We start from the raw sequence: 13,973 nt of genomic DNA on the forward strand, positions 1-13,973 counted from the left end.
ACGGTTTATATAGATATATATATATATATATATATATATATATATATATATATATATATATATGATATCCATTCCAGGTATAAAAAGTGTACAAACACAAGTGTAGTCAGGAGCTTTGTTGGGTTTTCACGCTCCACACGTTGCTTGAAGAACTCAAGTTGACACACTTGTGAAATTGGCTTCCAGATTCGCTCTCACTGATGGAAGGGAAACACCACCGTGACAGAACAAGCTTCACGAATATTCAAACATATGGCACGACAGACCGAAATAATCATCAGTGTTCTCCTGCATTTCCCCCATGGCATTTTCAAGAGGCCGTTATAACTGAACATGGGGACTTTCTTTATGGATGTTTATGGAATATGACACTTGAGAATAACAGTCCTCATGTGAGCCATATGCGGGTTCTGCTCTAGTTGGTTAGTAGTAATGTGTGTAATGAGTTTTGCGCTGGGCATATGGACAGGAACGAGGTGGACGTTTTGACCTTGTAAAACGAACCAAGGAAAATTTTATATATTTATTTTCTGAAAAACATAAAAATCCTCTCTTTATTTACTCACCCTCATTTCATTCCAAACCCTACCATTTTTCGTCTGTGGAACACAAAAGGGGAAATACATAAGAATTGATTTGTTGCAAGAGTGGGAACCAATGATGTGCGACATGATGTCAAATCTGGTTCAACTCATCTAGAAGACACGAGGGAGTAAATGATGTTGAAATGTTACTTTTTGAACTGAATTTTGAACCTTTAAATTGCATTGCTGCAATGGACTGTGTAACCATGTGTATTCTTGAGACAGAAACAATTCATTTTATTGTATTATTTAAAATTTTGCTTATTTATTTTCGAGACCATTTTAAATAATGGCTCAAATATATACACACAAAAGATTATTTTTTTTTTTTTTAGAAGTCCCTTATTCTGCATTTATTTGATAAAAAATACAGTAAAAACAGCAATATTGTGAAGTATTTTTACAATAATAAAAAAAAAAGTTTTCCATTTTAATAATATTTATGTGATAAATATTTGTGTCTTCAGTGTCACACGATCCTTCACGAATCATTCTAATATGCTGATTTGAAACATTCCTTATCATAATTAATGTCAAAAATGGTTGTGCTGCTTAATAATTTTGTCAAAACTGTGATTTTTTTTTTTTTCAGGATTCTTTGATAAATAGAAAGTCCAAAAGAACAGAATTTATTTGAAAAACATCATAAATCATAATTGTCACTTTTGATCAATTTAATGCATCCTTGCTGAATAAAGGTATTAATATGTATATAATAATAATAACTCATAAAAAATAACAAGTGAAGTATTAATAATAATAGTATAATAATAATGATGATGATAATAATAATAATAATAATAATAATAATAAAGTATACTAAAGAATAACAACAACAACAATAATAATAATAATAATAATAATAAATAAATAAACATCATTGGGGTAAAAAGTCAGTCTCAAAAGAATATTAGAAATAAAGACATTGTCTTTTTTATTTGTTATTTCTTTGATTCTTGTATTCCTCTAATCCTGTTTATTGGATGTTTGTATCTCTAAGAGTCTGTTTGCTGGTCTTCAGGCGACAGGAGTGAATCCAGAGCAGCTGTTGGTCACTGTGTTGCCTGGACTGCCAACAGCGGCCGAGTTCTTCCTGTTACCAGACAAACAGCTGACAGAGGGGAAACCAGACAAAACAGCCACCCATTTAGACCAGGTACATTATGCATGATTTTCAATCTCAGTAGTGAAACACTCAGCTATAATTAATGTTTTGCTTTACCTTTGTCTCGTATTCAGAAGAAAAGGCACAGATATTCAAATACCATTTTCAGTCCTCCTTTCAAATACAAAAGGATGGTGGGTAAAAGGAGCATCTTGACAAGAGCTTCTTATGGTCTCCAGCAGATGTCAATGTTGGCCTATTTAACTCTTGATAAAAAACAGTTTTTACTAGTCCACAGAGATTGTTCTTGATCAGAAAGTCTCTAATGTTCTCCTGAAATGAAATACTAGGTTATGAGACAAGCACATAAATACACTTTCATAAGCAACTTCAGAAAGTATCAGAAAAAGTGGCTTTCTGATTAGATGTCAGAGCTTAATGAGATACATTTCTTATAACTCACTTGTGAGGTCATGGGTAATTCTGGCCATACTGCAGTATATTTGGCCATAACAGAGAACAGCCATTATCGAATATGAGAAGATGGCTCATATCCTCCAATATTAACATGCAGAGTCATCTGTATTTTTGAGGCAGTGGTTTCTCACCACTATAGAGGAGGTCATAAGTAATCCATCCACTAGATCGTTTATGGGCCAGAGATATATCACAGATGATAGGGGGATATCTGCACTTTGTGGATGTCCATGCATGGGTGCCTAAGCAGCACCTTTTCTGTTTTTTGTTTTTTTCCTCGCCCAAACCTAGCTTGAATCTGCAATGGACCTTTCACTGCAGATCCTCATAAATCTCAATTCAAGGGTGGCGTGTTCAAAGTATAATGTGTAAATAGCCTTATTAAAAAAGTATAATAGACTGACTGACCCTGGTACAATTCATAAAGAAAGTAATTATTCATGGAATGGTCTAATTTTAAAAGGGTGAGAAATAAGGAGAGAGAGAGACAGAAGGTGAGAGCGATGAAGAAATAAAGGAAAGCAGAAATAAGTCAGGAGTCATTTAGTAAATGAGGCAGATTTAATGAAGCTTGGGTAGAAAGAGGGGAAAAAAAGGGATTCTTTGAACAGGAAGTATATGTATGTGAAGTTTAGTACTATCATCGCTGAACTCCGATCTGATGCTCAAGATGAAGCTTAAGAGTTGTTTGTGAAAAACAAAAAAAGAAAGAAAAAAACAGTCACCTTTAACAGTGACTAAATTATGTCTACATCTCAATGAGCTAATATGCTGTAGTTTTATACTTAGTATTTTTTCTAAAACTAATAAAATATAATTCTATAATATAATTAATTAATTATATTGTTCTTAAATCTAGTTCTCCTTGAACTGTTAACATCATATTTATTATAATCGTAATAAACGAATCCATCATCCAAAAAAAAGAAAAAACAGCAACTCTTTAATAATAAAGTTAGCACCGTTTCAGAAAGTGCGCTCTTCAACAAAGAGTTAGAGTTCAAAAACCTTTTTTTATTTATCAATTGATTTTTTTTTTCTTTATTAATAAAATTATCACAATTTCAGAAAGTGCACATTTCAAAGGAAATTTTTATTTTATTTTATTTTATTTTATTTTATTTTGCTGTCTTTGTCAGTAAGCAAAGATATTTCATTCCTGTGAGTCCTTTTACAATGATTGTATGAAAAACAGATAATTATTGAAAAAATATTTCTATACATTTAGGCATAAAATAAAGTTGAGAAGCACATTGTATTTTATTGAAAATGTATTTCTATAAATTTAGGCATAAAATAAAGGTGAGAAGTACATTGTATTTTATGACTTTATGAACAAGTCTTGTCAATGGCAAATTAAACTGTCAGTCTTTTTACCATAAACCGTGTCACCTTTCTGTAGGCATAATTATACCCTGACCCATATTAAATTATATTAATTTAAGATGAAATGTCGCAGTGCCATTTATTAACACTGAAACACACTCTCTGACAGAGAGAAAAAACAAAACAAAAAGTACTTTAAAAATGATCAATCTGGAAGCACCTGTTCCAGAATGACCCTTAAATACATGATCTGCCATAATCGAGCACAAAAACAAACAAGGCTTTATTTGGGGAGGGAAATGGCTATCTGCTTTCAAGATTTATGCATACATAAAAGCGCCTGACAGTCAAGGGTGCTGTGTGTGTTTGAGAGAGAGGAGAGAGATGTTAGACCTAAATGAGGTCCCCCTCCTATGTCATATATCTGTATTTGTGAGTGAAGGTGATAGAGTTGATTTATGCTGAAACGTCTTCTCAGTGTGGTACAGGCTCACGTACGACAAACAACATCCCGAGCCCACGCTTTGCCTCAATGCATCAGCACTCACCAGGCTCAGAACCAGGGAAATCAAATACCTACGGGACACGAATGTCTTATTTTTTTTTGTGACTGCTTATGTAATTTAATTTAACAGATTTGGATGCATCATATGCAAGGCAGTGTTTTCTCATCCAGTGTAGTATGAATATGATGAATGTGTGATTTTGCTTTCAGCTCTCAGAACTGGTTCTCAGAGCTCTGAATCAGAATCTGGTTCAGTTCACACTCAGACCAGGAGTCCAGATCACAGTATACGCTGCCCATTTATCAGCAGGTAATGAACTAGAATCAAACACTGTTCTTCTGGATATCAACGAGAGGAGGCTTGCAGATGATTTATAATGACAGAATTATAATTTTTAGATGAACAGTTCCCATATGACATTGATTGCATAATGAACTCTTTTCTATAAAGATTGAGGGATTTTAATTTTAGAGATGTGTGACGGTTTATTAATAGGAGGGCTGGAATCGTGCCAGACTGTGTGCTCTGTTAACAGTTGCCTGTTTTATTTTCCTCTGCATCTAGCGCCTCTAGTGGACACAAGTGAGAATCACAGCGGCTCAGCTATGCTCATGCTCCTCTCTGTGGTGGTGGTGGGTTTAGCCGTGTTCCTCATCTATAAATTCAAAAGGTATTGTCATCCCTTTTTAAAACTTCAACCTGGATCATAATCTATTTATTATCAGTTCAAAATATGGTTAGCTTTCTAAATTGGTTAAATGTCTAGTAGCAAGAGTCTGGGGAAGCCTGAAAGATTACAAGTTATTTATGAAGTAGTCAAGACTCTGTACTGTCTGTTACTATCAAAAAACTACCTAACTACATTGGAGATTATTATTATTTTAATATGGATTAATGTATATTTTTAAAAGGCATAGTTCACCAAAAACTAAAAATTATCTTATATTTTAGGTACGCTCATGTCATTCCAAGCCAGTATACCTACGGGACACGAATGTCTTATTTCTTTTTGTGACTGCTTATGTAATTTAATTTAACAGATTTGGATGCATCATATGCAAGGCAGTGTTTTCTCATCCAGTGTGGTATGAATATGATGAATGTGTGATTTTGCTTTCAGCTCTCAGAACTGGTTCTCAGCGCTCTGAATCAGAATCTGGTTCAGTTCACACTCAGACCAGGAGTCCAGATCACAGTATACGCTGCCCATTTATCAGCAGGTAATGAACTAGAATCAAACACTGTTCTTCTGGATATCAACGAGAGGAGGCTTGCAGATGATTTATAATGACAGAATTATAATTTTTAGATGAACAGTTCCCATATGACATTGATTGCATAATGAACTCTTTTCTATAAAGATTGAGGGATTTTAATTTTAGAGATGTGTGACGGTTTATTAATAGGAGGGCTGGAATCGTGCCAGACTGTGTGCACTGACAACAGTTGCCTGTTTTATTTTCCTCTGCATCTAGCGCCTCTAGTGGACACAAGTGAGAATCACAGCGGCTCAGCTATGCTCATGCTCCTCTCTGTGGTGGTGGTGGGTTTAGCCGTGTTCCTCATCTATAAATTCAAAAGGTATTGTCATCCCTTTTTAAAACTTCAACCTGGATCATAATCTATTTATTATCAGTTCAAAATATGGTTAGCTTTCTAAATTGGTTAAATGTCTAGTAGCAAGAGTCTGGGGAAGCCTGAAAGATTACAAGTTATTTATGAAGTAGTCAAGACTCTGTACTGTCTGTTACTATCAAAAAACTACCTAACTACATTGGAGATTATTATTATTTTAATATGGATTAATGTATATTTTTAAAAGGCATAGTTCACCAAAAACTAAAAATTATCTTATATTTTAGGTACGCTCATGTCATTCCAAGCCAGTATGAGTTTTTTCTTCTGTCAAGCACAAAAGAAGATATTCTGAATAATGTTGATGGTACCCATTGACTTCCATAGTATTTTTTTCCCCCATACTATGAAAGTCAATGGCTACCGTCAATAGTTTGGTTGCCAACATTCTTCAAAATATCTTATTTTGTGCTGAACAGAAGAAAAAATCTCATACAGGTTTGGAACAACTTGAGGGTGAATAAATGATGACAGATCTTTCATTTTTGGGTGAACTATTCCTTTAAATATACACTACCAGTCAAAAGTTTTTGAACAATATATATACAGTATATTTTTTAAAGAAGTCTCTTCTGCTCACCAATCCTGCATTTATTTGATCCAAATTACAGCAAAAACGGTAACATTTTTATTTTTTTTTGTTTTACTATTTAAAATAACTATTCTATTTGAATATATTTTAAAATGTAATTTATTCCTATGATTTCAAAGCTGAATTTTTAGCATCATTACTCCAGTCACAGGATCCTTCAGAAATCATTCTAATATTCTGATTTGCTGCTCAAAAAACATTTATTATTATTATTATTATTATTATTATTATTAATATGTTTTTCAGGTTTCTTTGATGAATAGAAAGTTCAGAAGAACAGCATTGATCTGAAATAGAAATATTTTGTAACATTATAAATAGGGGTGGAACAGTTCTCGGTTAAAAAAAATAATAAAATCTAACCATACAGTTCTCCACACACGGTTGTTCAAAGCATGTTGACTGGTAGTGTATAATTACGATATTATATTATTAATTGATTTTTCTTTTTTATTATTAATTTTGTTAGAATTAAACAGCATTATTTAACTGAATATAATCTGTTTTAATTTTTTTGTAATTAATTTTCTAATTAATGTAATAATAAATATTATCAATTATTTTGAATATTGTTATAAAAAAGCAGAGCAGATGTCTGCGTAAGGACTCAAATGAGGCAAAATCATTCTTGTTCTCTCAGATCTCCAAGTTGTGGCTCAGTTTAGCTCACAAAACAGCTTAAAACAACGTAAAGCACAGAGCAGATATCTTGAGTGGTGATTCACCCTTTCGCTGTTGCAGAACCTTCTTTTTTTTTTTTTTTTTAAGCGCTCATAACAAATCAGAAATGTCAGTCAATGCACAGACATTATCAATATTTAGCCCTTTGAGTTTTTCAAGTTGACCTTTATGAAATGTTAAATGATTGCACCATTTCCATCACTGGACAGAGAGAAAAGGGCATGAGAGGTCAATAAGACAAGATCTGGAGACAACAGAAGTGGCAAGAATTTTCCAGCGCTTTAATACATAACAGTCTGGCTTTCGGTGACGCTACAGCTGGCAACTTTTCACTTATTGAAGGAACAGGAAGAACTTCCTGTTAAAACCATATATCTTATTTTATATAGACATATTTTATATAGATTTTATATAAATATATCTTTTCAATGAATCAGTTCACAAAAACAGTTTGAATGATTCATTTATGAGTTGTAAACTCAATTCTCAGAAGATCAGTGAATAACGGCCTAAATATAGAACACCAGTGGTATGGACTACTTTTATGGTGCATTTTTATCGTTTTTGAAAGCCTCATGTCCCATGGGGACTAATTGCAGTTGCAGTACAGTAAACTCTGAAGAAAAGCATCTGCCAAATGCATGTAAATGGGTTTAGAGCGACATGAGTGTGAGCAAATGGTAACAGAATTTCTGTTTCTTTTTGTGAACCGGCCCTTTAATGAGGGTGTTAGATCACATTTTAATGAGCTGCCCGTTTGTGTTGTTTTCTTTTTGCTAAATCCCTCTCCAGTTGTATTTTAGCACAATAGATTTGCTTTTGAATCCTCTTGTTAAGGTTTTTGCTTATGTGGCTTTCTCCCTCCGTAATGATGCAGACCAAAATGGATAAAATCACCTCTCTAAAGGGAGGCCTTGATTTATTAACTCCTAAGTGAGACTTTTCACATAGAGGTCTTTTTTTTCTTATTCCTATGTCCTTTTAGATCCCAGACCTCGCCTTGTAAACGGACTGTAACACTACTCACAAACTATAAACACATGCTTCCAGTGATAAATGAACAGAATGACATAAACGGCAAAGCTGATAATGTCAGGGCCATCAGAAAGTTCGGAAAAAGAGCGGAAGCGCACATTACGAACCTTATCAGCTTGGCTCATGAATATTAATTAGGTAACGTTTGGCCAGCAGTCCTTGCTGAAAGATAAGTGTCTGCTAGTCACTGTAGATGACCATTTACCACTAGCTTGTTTGTCTTATCTTGGTTTAAAAAATGCCTTAAAATGCATAAAGAATATATAAGATTATGTATTTTTAGTTTTTTTTTTTTTAAATACTAAAAAAAATTGTTTTTGTGTGTGTTCACCAAGGTTGCATTTCTTTTATAAAAAGGTACTGTAAAAACAGTAATATTGTGATATACTACTACAATTTAAAATAACTAAATATATTTTAAAATGCCATTTATTTTGTGATCAAAGCTGAATTTTCAGCATCATTACTCCAGTCTAAAGTGTCACATGATCCTTCAGAAATAATTATAATATGCTGGTTTGCTGCTCAAAAGCATTTTGCATTATTAAAAATGTTGAAAACAGTTATGCTGCTAAATATGCTGTGAAAAAAACAATGGATTCTTGATGAATAGAAGGTTAAAAAGAACATAATTTATTTTAAATATAAATCTTTTGTAACAAATTTAATTAGTCTATTTTGATCTCAATTTAATTTGATGAATAAAAATAATAATTAAAAAAATCCTACTGATCCTAAACTTTTGAAAGATTAAGTTAGTTGAAACTTGTAACTTATGATTATTTCCTAAAAATCGAAAAGATATCTTCTAAAAGTTTAGGAGACTTTTCCCCTTCAGTTATTATTATTGCTTAACACTTGACAATATTGATTTGTTTTTTCTCCCGTCACCCCGTTTCCCTCTGGCTGATTCCCCAAGCATGTCTCGTAGCATCAAGCTTTGTTTGCCCATGTCTCATTGTAAATCTTTCCTCAAGGAAGATCCCAGGCCTCCACGTCTATGCAGCGATGCAGGACGAAAAAGAGCAAGAAATGATCCAGAGTCCAGTTTCTCCCACTGACAGCACACCCAGCTGCAGTTCTCAGAGAGAACTGCTCACATCACTGGAGCCTCTGGACACAGAGCCCAACACCCAGACCATCGGTGAGTACTACACTGTCCATTCAACACTGAAGCGCTTCTTCTACTGAACTCACAGCTGTGATTCTTGGGAACAGCTGACACACTTTACCTGTCACTCATCTCAGTCGTGGCGTGTTATCCCACTTCCTGTAAATGGCTTCAACAGTTTTTGTTGGTGAAGAGGGCCTTGTTGATTGCAGGGAAAAGCACTGGTTGCTCGACTTCTTGATGCCTATAAATAAATCAACAGAACAGCACGTCATGATGTATTTCAGCTTTCTAGGCTGCTGTGGGATTCACTGATACACTCATATAAGCCTGTTTGACATTTGGAAAGAAGACAATATATTGATAAAGAAAGGATAGTAAGAAAGAATGTACCTCTCTAGACTGACAGAATGGAGTGTTTCTCAGAAATAGCCTAGAAAAAATGAAAAAAAAAAAAATATATATATATATATATGTATACAATATAATTTTGCATATATTTTTGAAAAGTTATAGCTAAATTATATAATGTATTATATATAACATTTTACCAATCATATCATTTAAAATGACATGGTGATAAAAAATGGAACAGTAAAGAAATAAAAAAGAAATAAATGAAACAGTAAAAATATTAATATACTGTTAATATATTAAACATATTTAAAAAATATTAAACATAATTTAATTATTTAATAATAATAATTCAAAAATAATGGTACTTAAAATAAAATTCAAGATAGATATATAGACAGATTTATAAAATACATATTATAGATATAACACTAACACATACATACATATAACACTTTATGTTATATTGATTTTATTATGTTTATATTGAAAATATTGATTTATTTTTTTTCTCCCGTCACCCCGTTTCCCTCTGGCTGATTCCCCAAGCATGTCTTGTAGCATCAAGCTTTGTTTGCCCATGTCTCATTGTAAATCTTTCCTCATATATATATATATTAGTGCTGGTCAACGATTAAAATTTTTAATCGCGATTAATCACATGATTGTCTGTGATTAATCGCAATTAATCGCATTGTTATGCCCAAAATTCAATAATGCATTCAAAAGTAGTGTATTGTGCACTTTTTCATTTAAAAGTACTGCTATATTAACAAAAGTGCAATAACATTTGGTTTGCAAACACTTTAAACAAATAAGGTGCTTTTTTTACAGCAGTATTCTTTTTACATAGTAGCAGTTAAAATATTTATTGTAAATCTCAATTTATAACATTAATGTAATCAAATTACATATAAAACAAGCTATTTGCCACTGCCAAGGCAGTAACGTTTTTATAGAAAATATTTTATAGTTTGTTATAGAAAAACAAGTTATGTTCAGAGTCCAGAGCCTCGATCATAACATTATAACAGGCACCTTCCAAGTAGAGACCTGCACGATCGCTGGACCCAACGTAACAGAGAGTGGCGCGGGACATCACTTGATGGGCGAGTGCGGGTGCGGGCGGGTAGAGACTCGTGTGTGTGGGATGCACATAAGGGTGTCCTCACACTAGGCAATCTTAACCGGTTAACCGATAACTGTTTGACCACCAAAGCACGGTTCGTTTGACTAGTGTGATCGCTCCGTGGGTTCGTTTTAGGGCTGGTCGATAAATCGATAACGATAATTATCGTGCGATATAAATTTCATCGATAAACGATAACAAGAGGTCGATAAATTTTCGATATAATGTTTATGAGGCAAAGGTGGAACGAAAAAGTGTAACTCATTTGAAGCGCGTCACTCGGACCGTTTATCCGCTCAGATCAAATTTGAAACGGCGGCGTGGCGCGAGCTTCACTAGAGCAGATGCGTTCACTCGCTGATGAGTCTCGATCAAACAGTGCTGTGAGATCCAGTGTGAAGCGCTTGCATTCAGCGAAGAACACAAATAACTGTTTACAGCCAGATGAAACAGTGCTGAGTCTGACAAACAGGAGAAACACTGTGCGCAACGATACAGTTAGAAGACTTTTTAATCTACAAATTGCCGTTTACCATAGATTTACTGTAGTAGCACTAACTGCACCATTATATTGTTTTAGAAATGTAGGTATTTGTGTCAAATTTATATTATTAATTTTGACATGTTTTAAATGTATTGAAGGAGGAGTAATGGAATATAATTACAGTATTTTTTTTAGTTTTGTGTGATTAAGATATAGCGTTTATGCATTTATACTAAATTTATTTAGACTAGCTACTGTTTTTCATACAAATACCTAAAAACCATATTACATTTTTACCATGGTATTGAGGTGCTATATTTGTGGTTTTAACTGTGATTATCATGATCTAAATGTATGCTACTATGGAAGACCAGTGGTTAATTAAAAAATATATAATTCTCAAACAGTCAGAATAATTAAATTTCACCATATAAAAATGAGGTTGCTACAATACTTACAGATATTATTGATTTTGATAATGAAAAAATCTACATTTGCATCCTAACTTAAGCTATTAAACTATTAAATGTGTATTTCTAAGAGAAATGTTATATTATTATTAATATTATCAGGCAACACAAACCTGTTTCTTGATTTGAAACAATATTATTCGTTAGAACGTGCAGAACTAAGAAATTATTTTTATTTTTTATTATTTATAGAAGATATTTATTTTAAGTAAAAATGAAAGTGTAAAGAATTCAAAAACATGAATTGTTTGTCATGTTCTGACCATAAAGAATAGTTTAAAACCACAATCAACTGTCTGGTTTTTACAACTTTCACACTGAAGCAAAAATCTGCCTTTAAACTTGAAAAAAAAAAAAATTTGACATTTATCGTGATAATTATCGATATCGACTGATATGAAAAAATTATCGTGATGATTTTTTTTGGCCATATCGCCCAGCCCTAGTTCATTTAGCCGGCCCTGGCTCGGTTGGAAGAGGTGGGCCAGAGCACGGTTCAGTTGGGCTCAGGCGCGGTACGCATGTAGTGTGAGCGGAGCGCTAACCGCGCTGGAGCGCAGATCTTCTGATACGTGTGCAGCATGATTGTGTTAACATTTCTGAGCTGCAAAAGTGATAGATCTGTAAAGCGATATATTGTGAGAGGGCCCTCAGGCGCGGTACGCATGTAGTGGGAGCGGAGCGCTAACCGCGCTGGAGCGCAGATCTTCTGATACGTGTGCAGCATGATTGTGTTAACATTTCTGAGCTGCAAAAGTGATAGATCTGTAAAGCGATATATTGTGAGAGGGCCGTGTGACACCACATCCCAAACGAATCAAAATAATAAACCACAAAGTTAGCAAAACGATGAACTCCACTGTGCTGTGCTAGAGCGCTTCTCTGCTGTCTTCACGTGCTATCGGAAACGTCCTATTTCCCACTTATGAAGTCGTGATTATGAGCACGTTGCATTCTTTTCTGTCAAAAATAACAGCGAACAGTGGTTTGTGAATGTTGACTCTTAGCCTAAATAATTTGATCATGAGCGTTCATGTGAGCGCTGCTGCAGTCTTAGGCCCACCCCAAATGCTCTCATTGGTTGAGACGCGTGATGACACCCACCTCAAGCCAGTACTGAATCTGATCAACATCCCACCCCTCCTGTGACCCATGGTTTGTCTGTGTGTGTATTCAGAGCCAGTGAGCAACGGACTTTCATAATAATAAAAAACTGCGTTAATGCGTCATAAAATAATTGCCGGCGTTAATCAATTAATGTGTTAACGCGATAATAATGCGTTAACTTGCCCAGCTCTAATATATATATATATTTATTATTGTATAATATATATATTTTTTCTTGAATTTAATTTTAAAGTTGTGCAGAAGAGTTAAGGTTCTGGAACAGAATAAATTATGATTTATTTTTTATTGTCATTTTGTCTCTTTGTATTTCCCAGAATGCATCAAACCTCATCCACGTGTCAAATTCTCATCAGATCTTCCTACATACATTGACGTTTGAACTCTAGCCTCCGCCATGTCAAGGACTTTGGTCATGCGGACACAAAGGTTTCAAGCTTTATTCAGTACTTGTGCACACATTTAAATGTCTTTGACCCATGTGTTATATGTGCATTATATATATATATATAAGGGCTGTCAATCGATTACAATTTTTAATCTAATTAATCGCACCCTTTTTCTGTGATTAATCGCGATTAATCGCACACTTCATGAAATTAAGCATAGACCATTTATCTTGTTTCAACACAGCAACATAAACATGACAAATCAAAACATTATCGTGAATGTGTGTGGAAAAAACGTGAATGTACGGAAATGTCTGTGCATAAATACAATGTGCGATCAGTGCGTCAAGAACACTCATACACGCATTAACAGACTCAACACGTGCTTACTGTACTGTACGACTCCTGTACGCCACCGCAATCATCTTTACCTTGATTGCGGTCTTCATCCATCAAATACAGGATAACATATTCATCCTTCATAACGTATATCATATATATATGATTTTAAAATTGTGCATTTGAGTTAAGGTTCTGGAACAGAATAAGTAGTGATTTATATTTCTTTGTCATTTTGTCTCTTCGCATTTCCCAGAATGCATCAATCCTCATCCACGTGTCAAATTCTCATCAGATCTTCCTACATACATCGACGTTTGAACTCTAGCCTCCGCCATGTCAAGGACTTTGGTCATGCGGACACAAAGGTTTCAAGCTTTATTCAGTACTTGTGCACGTTGGACATTAACTTTACTGTGCTCTGTGAATACTAGAACAAACTTTGTACAGCTTTTTTATACATCTGTGTATTCAATAAAACATTTTTGATGCTGTTCATTTCTAAAGATGCCAGTGTGTACAAAGTCTGAGGGAAAGGCCAGCATGAAGGGTGGAAAAAAAGACAATTATTCTTGGTTACCTGTCTGTTTATTTTTATCGCGAACAGTGGCAGTACAACATGGATATGTGA

The 13,973-nt window shown here is 34.1% G+C and overlaps 1 protein-coding gene across 1 annotated transcript in view; it reads left to right on the forward strand.

Annotated features, from left to right (window-relative positions):
* LOC107690753 (VPS10 domain-containing receptor SorCS1-like) overlaps positions 1-13,738 on the forward strand; it is a gene marked incomplete at its 5' end in the record, with an annotated part of 45,431 nt that extends 31,693 nt beyond the window's left edge. The window contains 5 exons of the mRNA XM_016489161.1: positions 1,606-1,740; positions 5,119-5,218; positions 5,474-5,579; positions 8,919-9,085; positions 13,599-13,738. Of these exons, the coding sequence (XP_016344647.1) occupies positions 1,606-1,740; positions 5,119-5,218; positions 5,474-5,579; positions 8,919-9,085; positions 13,599-13,663 (573 nt within the window). The remainder of the gene's footprint in view (positions 1-1,605; positions 1,741-5,118; positions 5,219-5,473; positions 5,580-8,918; positions 9,086-13,598) is intronic.
* Between the last annotated feature and the right edge of the window lie 235 nt (positions 13,739-13,973).

The sequence above is a fragment of the Sinocyclocheilus anshuiensis genome, unplaced genomic scaffold (assembly GCF_001515605.1).
Source record: "Sinocyclocheilus anshuiensis isolate Anshui unplaced genomic scaffold, SAMN03320099.WGS_v1.1 scaffold3470, whole genome shotgun sequence".
In the NCBI taxonomy this organism is placed as follows: Eukaryota; Metazoa; Chordata; class Actinopteri; order Cypriniformes; family Cyprinidae; genus Sinocyclocheilus; species Sinocyclocheilus anshuiensis.